The sequence below is a fragment of the Delphinapterus leucas genome, chromosome 1 (assembly GCF_059928025.1).
Source record: "Delphinapterus leucas isolate spDelLeu-1000000601 "Yukka" chromosome 1, BTC_Dleu_Yukka2, whole genome shotgun sequence".
In the NCBI taxonomy this organism is placed as follows: Eukaryota; Metazoa; Chordata; class Mammalia; order Artiodactyla; family Monodontidae; genus Delphinapterus; species Delphinapterus leucas.
In genome coordinates, this window is record NC_143129.1 from 137,849,645 (window position 1) to 137,873,428 (window position 23,784).

Here is a 23,784-nt window from a genome sequence, read left to right on the forward strand (position 1 = left end):
ATAAGGAAACACAAGCTTTAAATGATACATTAAACAAGATGGACTTAATTGATATTTATAGGACATTCCATCCAAAAACAACAGAATACACATTTTTCTCAAGTGCTCATGGAACATTCTCCAGGATAAATCATATCTTGGGTCACAAATCAAGCCTTGGTAAATTTAAGAAAATTGAAATTGTATCAAATATCTTTTCCGACCACAACGCTATGAGACTAGATGTCAATTACAGGAAAAGATCAGTAAAAAAAATACAAACACATAGAGGCTAAACAATACACTACTTAATAATGAAGTGATCACTGAAGAAATCAAAGAGGAAATCAAAAAATACCTAGAAACAAATGACAATGGAGACACAACGACCCAAAACCTATGGGATGCAGCAAAAGCAGTTCTAACAGGGAAGGTTATAGCAATACATTCCTACCTTAAGAAACAGGAAACATCTCGAATAAACAACCTAACCTTGCACCTAAAGCAATTACAGAAAGAAGAACAAAAAAAAAAAACCCAAAGTTAGCAGAAGGAAAGAAATCATAAAGATCAGATCAGAAAAAAATGGAAAAGATATGAAGGAAACGATAGCAAAGATCAATAAAACAAAAAGCTGGTTCTTTGAGAAGATAAACAACACTGATAAACCATTAGCCAGACTCATAAAGAAAAAAAGGAAGAAGACTCAAATCAATAGAATTAGAAATGAAAAAGGAGAAGTAACAACTGACACTGCAGAAACACAAAAGATCATGAGAGATTACTACAAGCAACTCTATGCCAATAAAATGGACAACCTGGAAGAAATGGACAAATTCTTAGAAATTGCCAAGTCTGGCCAACCTGCCAAGACTGAATCAGGAAGAAATAGAAAATATGAACAGACGAATCACAAATACTGAAATTGAAACTGTGATTAAAAATCTTCCAACAAACAAAAGCCCAGGACAAGATGGCTTCACAGGCACATTCTATTAAACATTTAGAGAAGAGCTAACACTTATCCTTCTCAAACTTCCAAAATATAGCAGAGGGCGGAACACTCCCAAACTCATTCTACGAGGCCACCATTACCCTGATACCAAAACAGACAAGGATGTCACAAAGAAAGAAAACTACAGGCCAATATCACTGATGAACATAGATGCAAAAATCCTCAACAAAATACTAGCAAACAGAATCCAGCAGCACATTAAGAGGATCATACACCATGATCAAGTGGGGTTTATTCCAGGAATGCAAGGATTCTTCAATATACACAAATCAATCAACGTGATACACCATATTAACAAATTGAAGGAGAAAAACCATATGATCATCTCAATAGATGCAGAGAAAGCTTCCAACAAAATTCAGCACCCGTTTATGATAAAAACCCTGCAGAAAGTAGGCATAGAGGGAACTGTCCTCAACATAATAATAAAGGCCATATACGACAAACTCACAGCCAACATCGTCGTCAATGGTGAAAAACTGAAAGCATTTCCACTAAGATCAGGAACAAGACAAGGTTGCCCACTCTCACCACTCTTATTCAACATAGTTTTGGAAGTTTTAGCCACAGCAATCAGAGAAGAAAAGGAAATAAAAGGAATCCAAATTAGAAAAGAAGAAGTAAAGCTGTCACTGTTTGCAGATGACATGATACTATACATAGAGAATCCTAAAGATGCTACCAGAAAACTACTAGAGCTAATCAATGAATTTGGTAAAGTAGCAAGATACAAAATTAATGCACAGAAATCTCTGGCATTCCTAAACGCTAATGATGAAAAATCTGAAAGTGAAATTAAGAAAACACTCCCATTTACCTGTGCAACAAAAAGAATAAAATACCTAGGAATAAACCTACCTAAGGAGACAAAAGGCCTGTATGCAGAAAACTATAAGACACTGATGAAAGAAATTAAAGATGATGCAAATAGATGGAGAGATATACCATGTTCTTGGATTGGAAGAATCAACATTGTGAAAATGACTCTACTACCCAAAGCAATCTACAGATTCAATGCAATCCCTATCAAACTACCACTGGCATTTTTCACAGAACTAGAACAAAAAATTTCACAATTTGTATGGAAACACAAAAGACCCCGAATAGCCAAAGCAAACTTGAGATCGAGAAATGGAGCTGGAGGAATCAGGCTCCCTGACTTCAGACTATACTACAAAGCTACAGTAATCAAGAAAGTATGGTACTGGCACAAAAACAGAAATACAGATAAATGGAACAGGATAGAAAGCCCAGAGATAAACCCACGCACATACGGTCACCTTATCTTTGATAGAGGAGGCAGGAATGTACAGTGGAGAAAGGACAGCATCTTCAAAGTGGTGCTGGGAAAACTGGACAGGTACATGTAAAAGTATGAGGTTAGAACACTCCCTAACACCATACACAACAGTAAGCTCAGAATAGATTAAAGACTTAAATGTAAGGCCAGAAACTATCAAACTGTTATAGGAAAACATAGGCAGAACACTCTATGACATAATTAACAGCAAGGTCCTTTTTGACCCACCTCCTAGAGAAATGGAAATAAAAACAAAAATAAACAAATGAGACCTAATGAAACTTCAAAGCTTTTGCACAGCAAAGGAAACCATAAACAAGACCAAAAGACAACCCTCAGAATGGGAGAAAACATTTGCAAATGAAGAAACTGACAAAGGATTAATCTCCAGAATTTACAAGCAGCTCATGCAGCAGAATAACAAAAAAACAAAAAACCCAATCCAAAAATGGGCAGAAGACCTAAACAGATGTTTCTCCAAAGAAGATATACAATTTGCCAACAAACACATGAAAGAATGCTCAATATCATTAATCATTAGAGAAATGCAAATCAAACTACTATGAGATATCATCTCACACTGGACAGAATGGCCATCATCAAAAAATCTAGAAACAGTAAATGCTGGAGAGGGTGTGGAGAAAAGGGAACCTTCTTGCACTGCTGGTGGGAATGTGAATTGGTACAGCCAATGGAGAACAGTATGGAGGTTCCTTAAAAAACCACAAACAGAACTACCATATGACCCAGCAATCCCACTACTGGGCATATACCCTGAGAAAACCATAATTCAAAAAGAGTCATGTACCAAAATGTTCATTGCAGCTCTATTTACAATAGCCAGGAGATGGAAGCAACCCAAGTGTCCATCATCGGATAAATGGATAAAGAAGATGTGGCACATATATACAATGGAATATTACTCAGCCATAAAAAGAAACGAAATTGAGTTATTTGTAGTGAGGTGGATGGACCCAGAGTCTGTCATACAGAGTGAAGTAAGTCAGAAAGACAAAAACAAATACCATATGCTAACACATATATATGGAATCTAAGAAAAAAAAAAGGTCATGAAGAACCTAGGGGTAAGACAGGAATAAAGACACAGACCTACTAGAGAATGGACTTGAGGATATGGGGAGGGGGAAGGATAAGCTGTGACAAAGTGAGAGAGTGGCATGGACATATATACACTACCAAATGTAAAATAGCTAGTGGGAAGCAGCCGCATAGCACAGGGAGATCAACTTGGTGCTTTGTGACCACCTAGAAGGGTGGGAGGGAGGGAGACGCAAGACGGAAGAGATATGGGAACATATGTATATGTGTAACTGATTCACTTTGTTATAAAGCAGAAACTAACACACCACTGTAAAGCAATTATACTCCAATAAAGATTTAAAAACAACAGAAAGAAATTAAAGGCATATAGATTAGGTAAAAGAAAAAAAAAGTATATCAGGGCTTCCCTGGTGGCGCAGTGGTTGAGAGTCTGCCTGCCAATGCAGGGGACACGGATTCAAGCCCTGGTCTGGGAAGATCCCACATGCCGCGGAGCAACTAGGCCCTTGAGCCACAACTACTGAGCCTGCATGTCTGGAGCTTGTGCTCCGCTACAAGAAAGGCCACAACAGTGAGAGGCCCGCGCACCGCGATGAAGAGTGGCCCCCACTTGCCACAACTAGAGAAAGCCCTCGCAGAGAAACGAAGACCCAACAGAGCCAACAATAAATTAATTATTTAAAAAATAAAAAAAATTTTTTTCAAAGCATATCAGTTCCATTCTACCTTCGTTTGTGAAATTTTTGAATAGTTGATCCACTTCATTTTCACTAAATTTGTTTCATCAGAAAGTCTGAATTCTCTTTACTTATCTTTACTACAATATATTAAAGATTCCAAAACGTAAACAGAACCAGTTATGAAAAATTACACCACCAGAGCACTTTACAGGATGAAAAAATCACTTTTCATATATCATCTCTTTCAGTGAAGAACAGCTGTAAAATGAGAAAACCGAGATTCAAAAAGGTTGACTGAATTGACCAAGATCACAAAGCTAATAAGTGGCAGGGCCAAAGTTCAACCCAAGTTGTCTCACTGAAGACCTGTTCTTATTAATCATTTGTCTTATACTTTGATATCTCCAAAGTAATATCAGTAGATAATAAATATACTGTTTCCTATTCTCCAAGAAATTTCCTATAACTGTCAAAAAGCGTGAAATAAAATGAAGATGAAAATAGATATTTTGCACCTGGGAGAGAAGGACAACCTGAGAATAGAGCCATGACCACTGGGCTAGTACAGTTCTAAGCTTCATACTCCTGGCTCCGGGAGGCACCATCTGTAAGTTCCAGATGGAACTCAGAAGAAAAAAAGTGGAAAGGAAGGAAGGGAGGGAGGGAGGGATGGAAAAGAGCAAAAGAGAGAGGGCCTTAATACTAAAAGTCTATTCCCCATCCTTCCTTTTCTCCAATTTTGCAGAAACCTGTATGAAAGGTGTTAGATCAAAACAGCGAGTAGAAAACTATATGCTTTGTTGTGAATTCTGCAGAAGGCACTAGAAGCTACTGCAAGCAAAGAGGAGCCGTGAAACAGAAATGCAATTCAAGTCAGAAACATTTGGAAAGACTTAGAACAGAAATAGATGCAAGGAAGAAATTACTGTGGAAAAAGGAACAAAGAATTGCTGGATTTCTACTTTAAGCACTGATAATTTGATGTTCTATTTTTTATCAATGCAACAAACTTGAAACAAAGCAAGCAACTACTTAAGAGACAGTCAAGTGTTCATGATGAAAAATAAGCGTAAGATGCCTCTGTGAATAAACCATTCTTGAACAGAATTTTGGCCTGACCACAGAATAAAGAATATGGCGAGTGTTTTCATACTTGTCTTGGACAAAGGACATTTCACTGTAAGTACAGTCACCTCCTAAGCACTATTGTTTTCCTATATTACCTGAACTCGATTTTAAATGTAGATAATTTGCACCTGTCACTGAAAGTCAAACATTTTCTTGTTCCAGATAAACAGGTGCTCTAAGGAATTCGTAAGTGCAAAACAATCATAATTAGATCGATAGGAAAGACACCAAAATGACAGCTATAGCTTTTACAAGTCCAGCAGCCCCAAACATTGCATTTTACTGATACTTTCTGATCAATATTCTCCTTTCACAACCTGTCTACTGTGGAAGGAAACTAAAAGGTATAGAGTCCTTTTTGTTCTTTAATAGAAATCATAAGTCAGTGATAGCCAACAAATAGCTATGTCAAGATTCAAAGTCATAGCATGCTAATCTAACAGTGAAATATAAAAGTTTATTAACCCATAGATTCTTTCAAAAGAGAGAAAAAATTATGCATACAGGAAAAGATAGTATGGAAGGCAAAAAATTAAAATAGCTGATGTAACAGGGTAACACACTGTTACAGTGAAAACACTAACAGTATCATTCATATAGTTTTTTTTTTTAAAGAAAAAATACTTTAATCCAAGTTAGCAGTTATTGGCTCAAAAAACATTTAGTACTCTGCACTTTTAAGTTCTCTGATAGGCTGTTGTAGATGATAATTTCAATTCAAAAGATATTTGAAAACCTAAAGGATTTCAGGCTTGAGCTACAAAAGAAAGAAATCAAATTTGTTTCTCTGAAAATTAAAAAATGGTACCAAATACTTCCACAACTCAGAAAATGAAATTATTACCACTTCTGACTCCAGGACATTTCTACCATTGGTCTTTAATCAAAAGGCAAAAGAGAAAAACAAATACCATATGCTAACACATATATATGGAATCTAAAAAAAAAATAAAAAATAAAAAAATGGTTCTAATGAACCTAGGGGCAGGACAGGAATAAAGACTCAGATGTAGAGAATGGACTTGAGGACATGGGAGGGGGAAGGGTAAGCTGGGACGAAGTGAGAGAGTAGCACTGACATATATACACTACTAGTGTAAAATAGATAGCTAGTGGGAAGCAGTTGCATTGCAGGAGGAGATCAGCTCAGTGCTTTGTGACCACCTAGAGGGGTGGGATAGGGAGGGTGGGAGGAAGATGCAAGAGGGAGGAGATATGGGGATGTATGCCTATAGTATAGCTGATTCACTTTGTTATACAGCAGAAAATAACATTGTAAAGCAATTATACTCCAATAAATATGTTAAATAAACAAATAATAAGAATGCACATTAAAAAAAAAAGAAAAGAAAAAAATAAATAAATGTCAACCTCATGGCAAGTGTCTCAGGTTTGAATCTCCAAAGGAAAATAATCCTAATCCTGTATTTTGACCAAAAATCAGTAGATGGATTACTTAGATCCTTGGCTAGTTTGATTTGGTATTCTTCTATCTTGACTTCTAGTAAGAATATTGCAAGCCTTTTATAAAGATATAATTTATATTACTAGAACCATAAAAAAATGCTCTTTCCCTCAAGGAATTAAAGGTACTAAGTGTAAGTACATCTATCCTATCCTTCTCATATTTCCAGAGCCCTCATCAATGATTTTTAAGGATAAGGAAACTACCAGTTTACAGACACACTCAAAGCAAAATTACTGGGAATAACGAACTGTTCAGTGTCCTCAAGCTGGGCCTTTATTATTCTAGACTAAAAATTCCTCATAGTCCACACCTACTTCTCCAATCCTTGGTTGGTTCCATTCCTTCTTAGTATTAAAGGTTACTAGATAGGTAATAGGACTCATATTACAATTGCCTGATACCAAAAAGTCAATAATTCATGACAACTTTTAAGTAGGTTGTGCTTTAATAATCACCTTTGGGAGACAACGGGGTAACTCAATGTACCTGATTTCCCTAGAATTCCTCCAGACCACATAAAAGAGATTTCTGCAAAACAAAAAAGTTTTACACTGCTCATATCAATTTATTTAAAAACAAACAAACAAAAAACCAAAAACAAAACAAAACAAAACCGCTAACTGCTGAAAAATTCTGAAATTTTTTTCATAGCTGAACAGAATTCTCAGAAGATGTTTCAGGCACTGTGAATTTTGGAGAGTACCTAAGGATTACAGGTAGATAGGTCTTTTAGCTCCCCTTACACGATACCATATAATTTCCCTATTCAGGGAATTGGCCCTGATTACATTTACTGATTGCTCACTATAATTAGGTCTCAATGAACATTTCTAAAAAACCCGTATAAGTCAATATTTTTCCACTTCATTTACTTGACAACAGTAGAGGCAGTAGACAGCAGAATGACAAGGCTTTGGAGTCAGACACACCCAAGTTCAAATGCTGGCACTACTTTGATCAAGCTGTAGGGCCATAGGTCAGTTACTGATCCTACCTAAATCTCAGATCCCTCTTAAGTAAGATAGGGATAGATTCCTCTCTCACTGAGTTGTGAGCACTAAACTCAATACTATATGTTTGGTACTTCCCTGGTGGCACGGGGGTTAAGAATCCACCTGCCAATGCAGGGGACACAGGTTCGATCCCTGGTCCGGGAAGATCCCACAGACCGCGAAGCAACTAAGCCCGTGCGCCACAACTACTGAGCCTGTGCTCTAGAGCCCGCGAGCCACAACTACTGAAGCCTGCGAGCCACAACTACTGAAGCCCACGCACCTAGAGCCCATGCTCCACAAGAGAAGCCACTGCAATGAGAAGCCCACACACTGCAAGGAAGAGTAGCCCCTGCTCGCCGCAACTAGAGAAAGCCCACGTGCAGCAACAAAGACCGAATGCAGTCAAAAAATAAAGTCCATAAATATAATAAATAAATAAATAGCTTAAAAAATACTATATGTAAAAGCTTTAGCCTAGTGCCTTCCTTACAGCAAGTCCTCAAATGCATCCATTTCTGATACTTCTTTAGGCTCAGTTAGGTATTCTTTGCCCCCTCACCTCTACCCCATATTGACTTATCTGTACACAAAAGAAAATACAAGGGGCTATTTTATGAAACCCTTTTAAATAAGAAATACTGACTTGCTTTTCTAACTTTCTGTTATACAATTTCATAGTCTTTAAAGAAAGTAGTATTAGTTAACCCCTTTAGCAGAATGTAGGTATCACTTTATGATCAATCTAAATCACATCTAACTAATGACCTAAGACATCCATATTCCCTTACCATGAAGATTGCCATGGTCAACAGTGAGCATTAACAGTCAAAATATGAGTACATTTTAATGAAAAGCAATATTCCCTTTAATAATTTTAAAGCTATGATCAGGCTACGTGAGCAACAACTCTAGAGATTTAGCAACAAAGCAGAGTTAGCTGAAGAGATTTTATCTGCCATTTGGCTGGGATGAGGGGAAGAGAGAAGTGAATACTGCTCTGTCCCCTATGTTTAGGTCTCATCATATTCCCTACAGGAAAGGACCAATAGCAATGTTGCTGTTAGAGGTGGCAATTCCCTCATAGGCTTGACCAACCCTGGACAGGTGTACACCAGGAAAATGAAAACATCGGGATCAACTTTGTATAAGTAGATTTAAGCAGTAAATCTAACAGATGTAGGCTCAATCCTGACTTTGTCATTTCTTAGTTGCATAGCCTTGGGCAATTTCTTAAGTTTCCATACCTATGATTTGTGAATAAAATTTATGACTGTTCTGAGGATTACACAAGAATAATGTGTATTAGGCAGATGACCATATCTGGCATAAACACTCGCTTCTCCATTATGACTCTGACAGGCACATGCCCCCCATCCTGAAGACCTGCAACAGTGACAATCCCTTCCAGGAAAGGGTGAAAATCAGACATGGGTTTTACCAACAGTGTCACAAAGGGAAACTCTGCACATCATATTCTTCTTGTGAAAATTCATAATGTACATTAATGTACAGTAATCTATTTGATTTTGCTTAACTTGGTGCTTTCCAAATTTATTTGACCCTTTGTTCTTCATAATAACTACTCCACTTTGCATCTTGAAAAATGCTACTATAGCAAATAAGTCTATTAAAATTGCTAAAGGAGGGGGGTTGGGGTGAGAAAAAACGCCAAAATACTCCACAATATCTCATCCCTTTCCAGGTTTCAAAATTTTTCAAAAGAATCCTTAAAGATTATTACCTGTTTTGTGCTGAAGATGTCTTTTGAAGAACCTATAATGAGCATTCTCAACCTTTTTGGTCTCAGAACTCCTTTACATTCTTAAAAATAATTGAGGATGGAGGAATAGGGATTACAAAAGGGCACAGAAAATCTTTGTGGGTCATGAATATGTTCTTGACTGTAGTGATAGATGGTATCATGGTTAAATTTTATGTCACCTTGGCTAAGCTCTGGTGCCCAGTTGTTTGGTCAAACACTAGTTTAGATGTTATTGTGAAGGTATTTTGTCGATGTAATTAATATCTACAATCAGTTGACTTTAAGAATGTTACCCTTGATAACATGGATAGGCTCCATCTAATCAGCTGAAGACTTTATGAGCAAAAACTGAGGTTCCCTGGAAAAGGAATTCTGCCTTAAAACTATAACAGAAACCCTGCCAACTTGCCATACAAATTTCAGAGTCCAGATTTTTTTTTCTTCTTTGCGGTACGCGGGCCTCTCACTGTTGTGGCCTCTCCCGTTGCAGAGCACAGGCTCCGGACGCACAGGCTCAGTGGCCATGGCTCACGGGCCTAGCCGCTCCGCGGCATGTGGGATCTTCCGGACCGGGGCACGAACCCGTGTCCCCTGCATCGGCAGGCGGACTCTCAACCACTGCACCACCAGGGAAGCCCAGAGTCCAGACTTTAATGTCAACTCTTGCCTGAGTTTCCAGCCTGCTGGTCTGCCCTACAGATTTCAGACTCGCCAGCAAACATGTCAAATTGTATACTTCACATATGTGCAATTTATTGTTTGTCAATTATATCTCAAAAATTACTGAGATCTCAGAGTTTTTGTTTATGTAGTTCTCTCTGTTGTTATCTGCTGATATCAACTGAATTGGGAAACAACACTGAGAAACTTTTTAAATATTTAAGATATGTAATATATTAATATATACTTTTTACATATTGATATTTTTTTATTTTAAAAAGTTATGTTTTCTAAAACAAAAAAATTGTGAGAAGAGTTGTATTCTTAAAGAAATTGTTACAAATCTCTTTAATATCTGACTTAAAAGAAGACAGCTGAATTTTCATATCCGCTTCAGCATTCAGTGTATTGCAATATGTTGCTTTGGTTGAAGTATATAAAGAAAATCTGGTCTTAATCAGATATATATTTGGAAAATGGGGGAGTATTTTAATAGCCCTTTCAGTCCATTCTTTGATAACACACCAAAACTTGACAAGTGGTGATTTCTTAAAGATCAGTTGCAATGTGGAATCTGAAACAACATCAATAAACTTTCAGATACTGTTTCATTAAAATCTATTGATCAATCTTGAATTCTGAATGGATTTTTTACCTATATATTATTTTGCCACACTACACATTGATCTTCAGAAAATACTGATTCCTAGATTTATGTAGATTTTCTAAATACTGACATATAACATTATACAATATTAAAAAAATCATATTTATTAATATCACCAACAATCTAATCAGAGAAGTATTTAAATATTGGAAAATTTCAAGCTTATTGTAAAACACAAATTTTTCCAAAATTCTAATTTTTGCTTGAAAGTTCAAATTTTATCATCAGCAACAAATGCTGTCAGTTGTTTTTCCTTGAGGTAACAGGCTCACTTCATTCATTTCAAGGAACTACCAAATAACCAAGTCTGAATAATCATAATTTTTCTGCCAGTTATCCTTTCAAAAATAAAAATGGTATTCTAGATTGGTGGCTGCCAGAGGCAGGGGGGTGGCGGGTGGGCAAAATGGGTGAAGAAGATCAAAAGGTACAAATTTTCAGCTATAAAATAAGTAAATCATAGGGATATAAACCACAGCATGGTGACTGTAGTTAACGGTACTGTACTGTATACCTGAAAGTTGCTAAGAGAGACCTCAAAAGTTCTTATCACAAGAAAAAAAAATTTCTAACTATGAGATAATGGATGTTAACTAGACGCACTGTGGTGATCATTTCATAATATATGGAAATATCAAATCATTATGCTGTAATCCTGAAACTAAAATAATGCATTTCCAAAAAAGTAGATCTCAGAAACTTTCGGGAAAAAAGCAAAAAATTAAAAAATAAATTTAAAGAATTAAAATGCTGTTCCATATTAAAACGTGGCTAGTTTGTCTCACAAATGTTTTCCCTCAAGTAAACCACCATACTTCAGTACATGACACAGGTGCCATACAGTACATCCGATTTTGTCTCATGGTATTAAAAAGACATGCGCTTAAAGGTCATATTTACTTAAATTCGTTTTTACTGCAGTTTCTTAAGTGAGACTGGCATTGTTGCTGTTGCAGTGGCAAGCACATGTGGAGAAGAATGCAATGACTTCTAGTACAGCTGTGTGCCACTGCCCTGTTTCACATGAAAGCACCAGCAGGTTTAGCCTACCACTGCTTGTATGTCATCAGTGCAAACGCCAACATGGTGAAAGGGCTAATACACCTTAGTATTATTATGTAAGTTGTTTTGATCTTGTACACACCCTGCAAAAGACTCAGGGACCCACAGACAAAACTCTGAGAGGCATTATGCTAAATAAATACACTTAGCTGCTGAAAGGATAATAGGAAAATTAATAGCTCCACAATTTGTATAAGGTAGAGCAACCTTTTTTTTTTTTCTTGGCCTGGCCGTGTGGCTTGAGGAATCTTAGTTCCCTGACCAGGGATCGAACCTGTGCTCCCTGCAATGGAAGCACGGAGTCCTAACCCAAGGTGGAGCAATCTTGACTAGAAATAGAGAGCTGAGGAACTTGCCTCAAAGCTGCATGTGCACAGCAAGTTCAGTTTTACTTTATATGTTTTTTAGAAGGGATAAATTTTTACATGTGACTAGACATTAATCAGTAAAATTTACAAATCATTCTGATTATCATGGACAGTCTATATAATATGAACTCATTACTGTAGTAAGTAGCTTCAAATTTCTAAACTACTTTTTAAAAACTCAATGTAGTATTTAACATTTTCTTCAACGTAAAACTAAGCAGCAACAGTTGATAAGTTTTAATATGGCCCAATTTCAGTTTGAAAACTGCTAAATAATGAAGGGTAGTATTTTTATTTATAATGCCAGAAATTTGTAATTCTAGTGAAATTTACCACAAACAATATTGAGATAAAAGTTTGTTATCACTGTACCATCTGATTTTAACATTTAGGACCTTGAAAGATACACTGGGAGAAAATAACATAGATATTCAGAATACGATACCCATTAATGATTCCTTTCAATAAAAAATATTGTCTTTTGATAGAATCAAGATGACTTTCAATCACAGGCCAAAAAAAAAAGAAAACCACCCCCAAAAACATTGATTTAGGAGCTTTTTAAAATAAAGCAGAGTGAGTGTATATTAACAGTTACAGAAAAAAACATTTTTAGCTATGCTTAAATTCTGGTCATGGAAACATATATCCTAGTAACCCATGTTATAAAATTACATTTCAAGCCATACAATTTAAATTGTATAAAACCAAAATTAAATCAAAGAAGGTCAACTTACTCGATCTGCTAATCCTCCAGGAACTATAGTCCTCACAACTACACCACTCGATTTTCCTCCAACTATTCCAAAACCTAATCCAGAGCCATCATTAATGAGCTCAACATCTTCAATATGGCCCCAACTAACCTACAAATTAATAGCAAGTAAGAAGCAAAGTGTTAGCAAAGCATATACATTCATCGCTTACCAATACAGAAATTACTAAGGTAACAGGTAGACAAAAAATTTAATATTCATACAATTAGTCAAGTCAACTTTCTAGAGGCTCAGAGATACGTAAAGATGATCATATGGTCCCTGCCTTTACAGATATTATAATCTGGTAGAAGATAAACTAAAACATAAAAAATTAAAATATAAGACAGAATATTGGACCATAGGACACTGTAGCTCTAAGAGGACAGAAACACACTGTCTCATTCCCCAGTCTATGCCTGATACCTAGCACAGCGCCAAGCACCGAGTAGGAACCAATAAATATGTGTTTATCTGAATTAAAAGAGAATCATAAAATATTATAAAGATGGGAGGAATGTAGAGACAAGAGGTCAAATCCAATGAAAACTTATGGAAAGCTTCAAGGAAAAGGTAGCATTTCAACTGCTCTACAGAGAAAAAAGACATTCAAGCAAAAGGGAACTTTAAGAGCAAAGCTAGGCTCAGATAAGTGGGAATAACTGAAGGTTTTGGAAGAGGGAACGACAGGAGCAAAGCAGTGGTTTAGAAAGATTAATCTAGCAGCAATATGAAGCATGCGATTGTGAGGACATAGAGTGACCAGAATAATTGAAGAGACTCTGATGAAGGAGAGGGAAGGTAGGCCTAACTGAAGATATTAGCAATAGGATTATACAAATCAGACTAAGAGACATAAGCATTTTTCCTCTAATAGCAGGCTCCATCAGCAGTATGCATTAAATTCACATAATGCGCCTGCAGAGCAAAAGTCTCCCCCTCAAGACATTAGGGCATACTTATTACTTAGTTCTTCTATTACACTAAATAGGAAAGTTACTATGCAATGTTAAAATAACCAGAGATATTGGGACTATTTAATAAATTCACACCTGGAACAATACCTAGTATCCAGAAAGCAACAATGTTTGCTAAAAATGCCTAAATTAGGGACAGCAATTAATATTCATAGAGTATTTATTCTGCCCTAGGCACTGTGTTTAGCTCTTCACATGCATTCTCACTTAATCCTCACAACATCTCTGTGAACTAGAAACTGTTATTAGTTCCAAGCAACAGATGAGAAAACTGAGGTATGGAGAAGTCAAGGCATCTGCCCAGTAAGACTCACCTACGAAGTAAGAAGTGGACCTGAACCCACCTTAGCCTGACTCCAGAGCCCTTGTTCTTAACCACTATGCTAAGCAACTTCCCACTTTGTTCATTCTATTTATTATGTAAATTGTGCTATATAAATATTACTGATTACAACAGGGAAAATGTCTATACATTAGTGTTGTGACCTTGTACTGTACTCAGTCTATTTTTTCTTTTGTCCAATGAATGGAAATTAAATAAATCAGCTAGCACTTAGTGTTATAAGAAAATAAGATTTATTAGCTTGCATTTTGAAGATGCAGGCCAAAACCTGTAAAATGTTACAAAGCAAGTTTAAAGACTCCCAAAGGAACATAAACTTTTATTCTTTTAAACTGTTTAGTATACATCCTTACATGAAAAGGAGAAAAACTTCTATAATTGTGCAGTATCCATAATCTAGTCATAAACACCCAATATAATTTTAAAAAATGTTTTTGAAACAAATAACCAAATCTTAATTTAAAAACTCAATAGTAAATCTCTAATAAAAACTCCCAGCTTAATTAAGTGGTTACATCACCAAGGAATTCCTTCCTTCACCAAATTATACCCAATACTACAATTTGCCCTCTATATTAAATAATAATCTTAAACAAGGAGAATCATAGGACATTGAAAAAACAAAACGAAACCCCCCATGAAATATCTTGTTTAACATGCTAATGCTGCATTTGGAGATATAATCATCTTTCTTGAACTACAACAAATAAAACGACATTTTCTAAATATCTTTACACTTCTTAAAATCAAAGGCATAATTCAAAATTAAGTGTTTTTCCCAATTTGCAACTCACTGTTTCAGGCAGACTTGCATCAGTTAGGCTGGTAGAAGTGCTGCTTTTTGTGTGGACTGGTTCCCTGGCCACAACCAGATGCAAAGATCCAGTGGTTTGTTGTAACAATGCAATTGCTTGCTGGTGGGAAATGTTCTGATCCAGTGGTGTGTGATTAATAGCCAGTATTTGGTCATTTTCCTTTAACCTTTGATCCCTTGATGAAATAAGAAAATTTTAAGTGACATAATAGCCTGATTCTTAAAATCTACTATTCAGGTAGTTTATATATTATGGTATTATTTCACTTAGTACATTTATTGAAATATTTAATTGTATAATATAAAAGAGCTCTTCAGACTTTTCATTAAAGCACTTATTAACTAATTAACCAATTAAGTAGTGCATCCCTACACACACACATTTTTTTTTTTAACTTTTTTTTTTTTTTTTTTTGCGTTACGCAGGCCTCTCGCTGTTGTGGCCTCTCCCATTGCGGAGCACAGGCTCCAGACGCGCAGGCTCAGCGGCCATGACTCATGGGCCCAGCCGCTCCGCGGCATGTGGGATCTTCCCAGACCAGGGCACGAACCCGTGTCCCCTGCATCGGCAGGCGGACTCTCAACCACTGTGCCACCAGGGAAGCCCCACACACACATTTTAAAAGCCATATGGCTAGAAAAATAAGCAAAAACAATGTATAGGGCCCCACTGCTAAGGTTTTGCAAGTATGGACATTGTCCTCATTGCGGCACCAAACCTGTACTCCTGAACCCCTTCCAATCTGACTTCTGCATGGACCATACAGGGCTATATGTTCACCAATAACCTCCTCTCTAACAGATTCATCCCATCCCCATTGTCCTTTACTTCTCCAACATTTGTCAACAGAGGCCAAACTCTCCATGAAAATCAATAGAGATTATTTCCAAATCTGTATCTGAGCCCTTCTCTCTGTCCCAATCACAAATTTCCCAACTGCTAACCAATGTAAAAAGGATTTTTTAAAAGAAATTTTTAAAAGAAATTAGCAAAATCTTAAGAAAAAATTACTATTATAGTTAATATTTACTGAGCACTTATTATGAGCTAGGAACTGTGCTAAATGCTTTATAGGCATTATCTCCTTTATTCCTTACAATCACCTTTTAAAGGACTTAGTTAAGGGCTTCCCTGGTGGCACAGTGGTTGAGAGTCCGCCTGCCGATGCAGGGGACACGGGTTCATGCCTCGGTATGGGAAGATCCCACATGCCGCGGAGCAGCTGGGCCCCTGAGCCATGGCCGCTGAGCCTGCACGTCCTCCGCCAAGGGAGAGGCCACAACAGTGAGAGACCCGCGTAACTCCGAAAAAAATAAAGTACTTAGTTAAATTTGACCTGCAAGAAATTAAAGCAAGCTTAGCATCTTATCTAAGTAGTCTGACTCTAAACCATACTCTTTAACTTCTTAAAGTGCATACTAAGAGTAGGATTTACTCTGGTTTGTTGTATTTGACTTCATTATCTCCTATACACCCCTCCTGCTCTTCCTGTTTCTTTATTATCACCACAATTCTTTCTTATCTTTCTTTATCTCTCTTGCACCACCCATCTCCTCCTTTCTATTCCCAATGTCAACCATCCAACTGAGATCCTTATCGAATACCTCAAACCTAACTTGTAAAATTCCTCAAGGTTTATTTTTCTAGGCTCTCTCATGCTAGTATTCCCCAACTCGATAATGATTATCTATAGTTGTTGACCAATAAGGAGAGAGTCAAAGGAAAGTAAACAAATGCTTGTCATGACTATTTTATAAAAGAATATCTTTAACCTTCATTATAAAAAAATCTCCCTGAGAAGGGATTCATCTCAGAACAGTCTAACTCATAAATTTAGAATTATGAAAATTCCATTATAGTGCCCTTATTTTTTCTCAGGTCACAGCAGATTCAGCAAAGTTTATCATGGACCAGAATTTGGTTAACTTCTGACCTCTAGGACACAATGTAAACTTGGTTGGTATTCAAAGGTCTCTACATTTGGCCCCAAAGTACTCTTCCAACTTGGCTTCCTCCCTATATAAACCTCTTTTCCAACTATCCTGATTTACTCTTTCCCTCTCAAACATGTCTGGTATTTCCTGCTTTTGTGTAAATGGTTTTCTCCATCTCTAATGCCCTTCCACTCTGCTCAGCCAAATTCAATCCACCCTCCACATTGCAACTGAGTGTCTCGTCTGTCTCTCTCTCCCTTCATCACTTACCTCATTATCATGGTGCTCTGAGCCACTTGTTTATCACTCACTGAACATCCATTTATACTAAGTATGCTGTCCACAGAGCTAACTATATCCTTCACCATTAGATTTTAAGTTTTCTGAGGACAGGGATTCAGACATTTTAGATTCTCCTTTGGAACTAACAAGTTGGATATTTCAATTTTTTATGCCAAAATTGTGGGTGGCTCTCACAATAGATCATGTTGCATTAAAAATGTTGCTTATATATCTTTTTATGACTATTAGGAAAGGCTTATGTTATATAAGAAAATAAGAATGATATAAAATTGCATATATTCTAAGATGTTGTCTTTATAAAAAGAAAACATTCTAGGGAATTCCCTGGCTGTCTAGTGCTTAGGACTCCGGGCTTTCACTGCTGTGGCCCAGGTTCAGTTCCTGGTTGGGGAATTAAGATCCCACAAGCTGCACGGCACAGCCAAAAAAAAAGAAGAAGAAAAGAAAAGAAAAGAAAACTTTCTAGGGACTTCCCTGGTGGCACAGTGGTTAAGACGCCACGCTCCCAATGCAGGGGCCCCAGGTTCGATCCCTGGCATGGGAACTAGATCCCACATGCATGCCGCAACTAAGAGTTCACATGCCACAACTAAGGAACCCACCTGCCGCGACTAAGACCTGATGCAACCAAATAAACAAACAAACAAAAAAACTTTCTAATGTATTTCCTATAGTTGTCTCAGGGTGGTCAAAGTCCAAGAGCTTTTTTTTGGGGGGTGGGGGGGCAGGGTAATTATATTTCTATATTTTATATTATAGTCATGTATTATTTTCATAATGATTTTCATCATTTTGAAATATATATTTTTAAAATTGCAAATGTTGCTTGTGAACTTTTCCCTAGTCCTAAAGAAACTGCTTTTTTTTTTTTTAAGAAACATTATTTTTTTAAAGGAGGAAAGAGAAAGAGTAGTTGTTTCCTTTGCCAGGCAAAGAGGGAACACAGGAGGCTAGCGCCTTCAAAAACTGTGCCAAGAAACATTTTGTTTTGTTTTGTTTTGTTTTTTTGTTTTTGTGTTACGCGGGCCTCTCACTGTTGTGGCCTCTCCCGTTGCGAAGCACAGGCTCCGGACGCACAGGCTCAGCGGCCATTGCTCACGGGCCCAGCTGCTCCGCGGCATGTGGGATCTTCCCGGACCAGGGCACGAACCCGTCCCCTGCATCGGCAGGCAGACTCTCAACCACTGCGCCACCAGGGAAGCCCAGAAACATTTATTTTTAAATGTGACCACTACAGGACAATATCCGGGAATACCTTCCATTTTCCCATCTCCTACATTGTCCTTTCTCTAACTTCATCACCTAAATTCCTATTCACAGCTTGTTCATTAAGGGAAATTTCTTAATCCCAAATGAATAAGTTACTCTTAGAACTTTTTAACCTTGATATAACTCATTTTGCATAGTCAGACCTTAATTTACTCACACTCAAATTTTCTATTTTCTGGGAATCAATCTATTTTAATCTACCTTTCCCTCTACCCAGTAGACTTCCAGAACATCTAATTTCTTTCCAGTTAGTATCTGCCTAGGAAATATAAACTCAACCCAAAATAAACAAGCTGCAGAGGAGAAGTCTCCTGGAAAATATGATTTTGATGCATTCTAAAGTTGAATAGTATTCATTTTACTGCTACTACTACTTCTAATTTAACTCTCTCATACTATATGTATAATTGAATTCACACTTTCCATTCAAGGGGAAAACAGCTCTTGTCTCTCCATTGCAACATTCAGAAACGATGGATTTCCATGACTTTGAGAGCCAACAGGGGTTAGGCAAGCTCAAAATAACACAGTTCTATGTGGAAAGTCCTCAGAAGAAAGGAAGACCATTTAAGATGATCTGAAAGGTCCTGCATAGCTGGCCCCTTCCTCTCTCCAGCCCCTTCTTATACTGCCTTGCACTAAGCTCCCACACCAGGTAAATACCAGACATACTCCAAAGATGGAGTTTACCAGGGCTACCAGTAAAGCGTCTATTCCTCACCCTGACACCTTCTGCCCTCTGCGGACTCCACTATCACCTCTCAAATTTCCCTTCAAGCACCACTGCCTATGGGAAGCCACCTGAGTCCTTAGCCTTGGTCAAGCATCTTTACATACTCAAATATGAAACTCCTCTTTTTGGAAGTGCTCATCTCAATTTGTACTTACAGAACAATTAGTACAGAGTAACTGAGACATAAGAATGGACCACAAAAAGGTTGAAACATTGAAAATACACTAAAAACTACTGAATTGTACACCTTAAAATGGTGACATTTATGTCATGTGAATTATATCCCAATAATGATTTTTAAGGTAAAAATATTAAAAATTTGGGCCAATCAGTGTTAAATAGGCTTTTTGTCAAGGGACTTCATAGTCTTAAAGAAGCTAATATTAAGTGTCTCTAAGTCCAGGTTTACCCTGGATTGTCTAGGTTTGCCAGAATAGTCCTAGTTTACACCTGCTGTCTTAGTGTCATTATTAATGGCACACCCTCTCACCCCAAAACTGTCCCAACTTGGACAATAAATTATATGATTATCCTAAGTATGTATAACCAATCTCCAAGAACAGGAGTTTCTCAGATATAGTTGACCATTGCTATGGCTCCTCAGAAGAAACTTGAGGAAATGCTACATTAGATGGTAGAGTAATACAAAGTCGTGGAAATCCATTATTTCTGAACTTTCAGTTGGGGAGACTATAACTCTGATCCCCATGAATGGATAATGTGAATTCAAAAATATATTATTAACTGAGAAATTTTTTGTAATAGTTATGCTACTGCTGCTAGTTTTCTAACAGGCAACAGTAATATAATGAATACTGTGCTTTTTAAATGAGTAATAAACTAAAGATCTGAAATCAAATAGAAACAAAATACAAGTCTTGCACACAACCCTTAAAAAAATACAGCCCAGACACAAGTGCAATGGGCTGGGGGTGGGGGTGGGGGGGTGGGGGTGTCACATAGACTTGAGAGGGATTTTCATTGACAATAAGTGAAATAATCAACAGTGTGTTATGACCACCAAAAAAACTGTTGTAATATCAAGTTTAATAAACAATATAGGACTTCCCTGGTGGTGCGGTGATTAATAATCCACCTGCCAGTGCCGGGGACATGGGTTCAAGCCCTGGTCCGGGAAGATTCCACATGCTGCAGAGCAACTAAGCCCGTGCGCCACAACTACTGAGCCTGCACTCTAGAGCCTGCAAGCCACAACTGCTGAGCCCATGCACCACAACTACTGAAACCCGTGGGCCTAGAGCCCAGGCTCCGCAACAAGAGAAGCCACCACAATGAGAAGCCCGTGCACTGCAATGAAAAATAGCCCCCGCTCGCTGCAACTAGAGAAAGCCCGTGCACAGCAATGAAGACCCAACACAGCCAAAAATAAATAAATAAATTTTTTTAAAAGTTTTAATAAATAAACAATATAGTATGCAGAACGTGAATTTCAATATGCCTATCTTATTGATCAGACCATAGCTAAAATATCATGTTCAATTGTGAGAGTATGTGATGGAGTAGAAAGAACACTAGCTTTGCCATTGGACAATCTTGGAATCACATCATGGTTCCAGCATTAATAGCTCTGTGACTATAGGTAAACCACTGAAACTCTGAAACTCAGCATTCTCATCTATAAAATGGACTAATGATACTACTAGCTAGACTGCTGCCACAAGTATATGTGAGAATACCTACAAAAGGCCTAAAAACTGCATAGGAAGAGAAAATGTTAGCTGCTATTGTTAACTGTTTTGTATGACTTGTTTCTTATTCTCTTTATAATAATGTTTTCAGAATTGTCAGAAAAAAATTAGCAAAACACAAAATGAACATCCTTCCTCACCTGCTAGCTATACTCCCTGGCTGCACTTCCTTCACGAAAATGTCGACTTCTCCCAGATTTTGACCTCTGAAGGCCACCACACTGAATCCAAGGCCTCCAGTTGAGGGCCGTTCTATATCTATATATTCAACTTGCCGGCCCTAATGAAGGGGGATTTAAAAAAAATAAAAGTCAGAGAAGTTTACATTTAACCAACACACTTTTTCTGAAGAACTGAAGTTTCTATTTTGTAAATAGCCCCAAAATAACTTCTCCTAAGTCATTTCTAGAAAACCAAATAAACTCAGCATTTCAGTAATAAATTATTTATGGAAATCCTCTCACTTGATTATTTTCAGGAGAACATAAGAGGGCATGGGCAGTGTTCTGCAACCTCAGGGAATTGGAGAGGTATTTTCACACTTCATTCACAGTATGAGATGAATTCCTAGCTGGATGAAAATTCCTGAGAAAAATGTCTTTTCCCACAGTAAATTCTAAATTACTTTGTACACGGAACTTCTCAAATTCTCTTGAAGCAAAATAAATTTTTAAACGAGGAAAATAAATTAGATTTATCAAAAATATACTAGTGTTGATCCCTAAGTCAGAAGAAGATGCATTTTTTAGGGTTCTGTTTTTAATTCTATCATAATAAATTAATATTCCATTTTATTAGGTTAATTCAAAAGATTATGGAAAGGCCACCATTCAAATGGGTTTACCTGTGACAAACAAGTATTTTATTACTTTGGCTAATAATTGCACTTATGACATGAAAACATCATAAATGTTATCAACTAATAAAAGCATCACATAAAAATAATTATTAGTCAAATTAAGGGTATAGAGCAGTAAGATCAAAAAAGGAATTAGGTATAGAACATTATTTAACTATTACACCGTAAACAGATTCTTTTTAACTTTCAAACTCAAGTTTCATTTTTTTGGATACTTGTTAGAAGGTATGGTGAACAAACAGAAAACTAACATCCAAAAATTCAACTGTCTATTATTTAATTTTTAATAGGTATTAAGAATAAAATGGATTACTCTTTCAAATGTTTCCCCAGATTTTCCAAATTATGTTAGTTCTAACTCCCATTAATTCTTTTTTACATAAAATTTAAAATAGTTTCAAAGGAGTTACACCTCTTCTGGTAGACATATTAATTTTCCTCCTATGGGCAAAACCATAAGAATCTTTTTCCTTACAAGTGTACAGATGTGTCAAATTGGAGTCCGTGTCTTGAAAACTCTCCTCACCACACACATGGATACTTTCCTTATGTAATTTTAAACAAATAAATTTCCAACACACATAATAGAAAATAGTATCAATTCCTCCTAACAATATAAAACCACAAGCAAACAAAACACAGACTAACACATTTTAAAGGCAAAAAGAGTGAGTGTAGGTTTCTTTTTTAACCTATAATAGGAGAAATAAAACTAAATATTCCCATGACAAGATATAACTTTACCTGAGCCATCTGTTGCATGATTGAGTTAAAATCTTCATTTCCCAACACTGGGGTCCAAGGAAACAACCCAGATACAGTCAAGTTATTAGAGGACCTATGGGCATTCCCATTAGTAATGGCACCATCCGTGAACACCAATAAACCTTTCCTAGAAAAATCAAAGTTGGCTGAACAATCTGAGGGGAGATGGCTGAGCTGTTGGAGAAAAAAAAGAGAGAGAGAAAATTATCAACAGAAACCTATAGACAAAAAATATTTCTATTTATTAAATATTATTTTTGTTCATCACATGAATAATGGCATGCTAAATACACACGAAAGAAATAAGATACAGATACATGAATCTGTGTTTATAAGGCTATAAATTTTTTATTTAGTATTACACAAAATGTTTAATTTGTTCTCATTTCCTGCCTTCTACGATTACCTCAAGTTAATAGCACGTTCAACAGCTTATTACACTTCAGATACACAGACACATTCAGTCATATAAACATGCATGTAAGACACTGAGCCCTTTTGCATTCATCTATACATTTCCATGTGGAGAGGCACAAAAGATCTGCAGGTGGTATATAACAAAAATAACTCAGTATTTATTAAGTGCTTGCTATAAGCAAAGTACTATACCAAAACTCTTTCTTACGTAATATCTCATTTAATCCTTACAATAGCCCTAGGAGATATTCTTATTTCATTTTGTGAACATGAGAACTGAGGCACACAGGGATTAAGTAACTTGCCCAAGATTAGTAGATGAATTTCAGAGCCACTTAAGCACTAATTAAAAAAAAAATGGGGGGAGAATCCAGTAATTATGGAAAAAGGAAAACAGAAGTTAATTTTTAAAATATCATTGGCTGAAACAAGTGCCAACACAATGGAACAAAGGTAACATCAAGAACAAATGTCAACAGGACTTCATAGAAAAAATCAACACCCGTAGAAACTCTACGAAAACAATGACAGGAAAAAAATCACGGGGATTTTATAATTGAATGAATACGATATGATTACTTATATAACAATTGCAAACTATATAAATATAAAAGATTGTTATTGTGATGAAGAGGCTGGTTAAGTCCACTCTTAGTCCAGTAACAGTGATTGATTTGTAGTAATCTTTCCCAATTTCTATTCCTACCAACAGCATTCATTGCTGTGATGTACTCATTCCATGATCAGAGAATACAGAAA

General features: G+C 36.7%; 1 protein-coding gene across 24 annotated transcripts in view; it reads right to left on the reverse strand.

Moving 5' to 3' along the window:
• PATJ (PATJ crumbs cell polarity complex component) overlaps window positions 1-23,784 on the reverse strand; it is a 353,800-nt gene that overhangs the window by 317,000 nt on the left and 13,016 nt on the right. For 19 of the 24 annotated variants that reach the window (XM_022575833.2, XM_089921641.1, XM_089921677.1 and 16 more), the window contains 4 exons: window positions 22,588-22,782; window positions 21,125-21,264; window positions 15,016-15,211; window positions 12,884-13,012 (listed from right to left, as the gene is read on the reverse strand). In XM_022575833.2, coding sequence (XP_022431541.2) covers window positions 12,884-13,012; window positions 15,016-15,211; window positions 21,125-21,264; window positions 22,588-22,782 — 660 coding nt within the window. Of the gene's footprint in view, window positions 1-7,087; window positions 7,161-9,368; window positions 10,611-12,883; window positions 13,013-15,015; window positions 15,212-21,124; window positions 21,265-22,587; window positions 22,783-23,784 lie in introns of those variants that run through there. The other 5 variants (XM_089921673.1, XM_089921690.1, XM_089921715.1 and 2 more) reach the window with 5 other exon arrangements.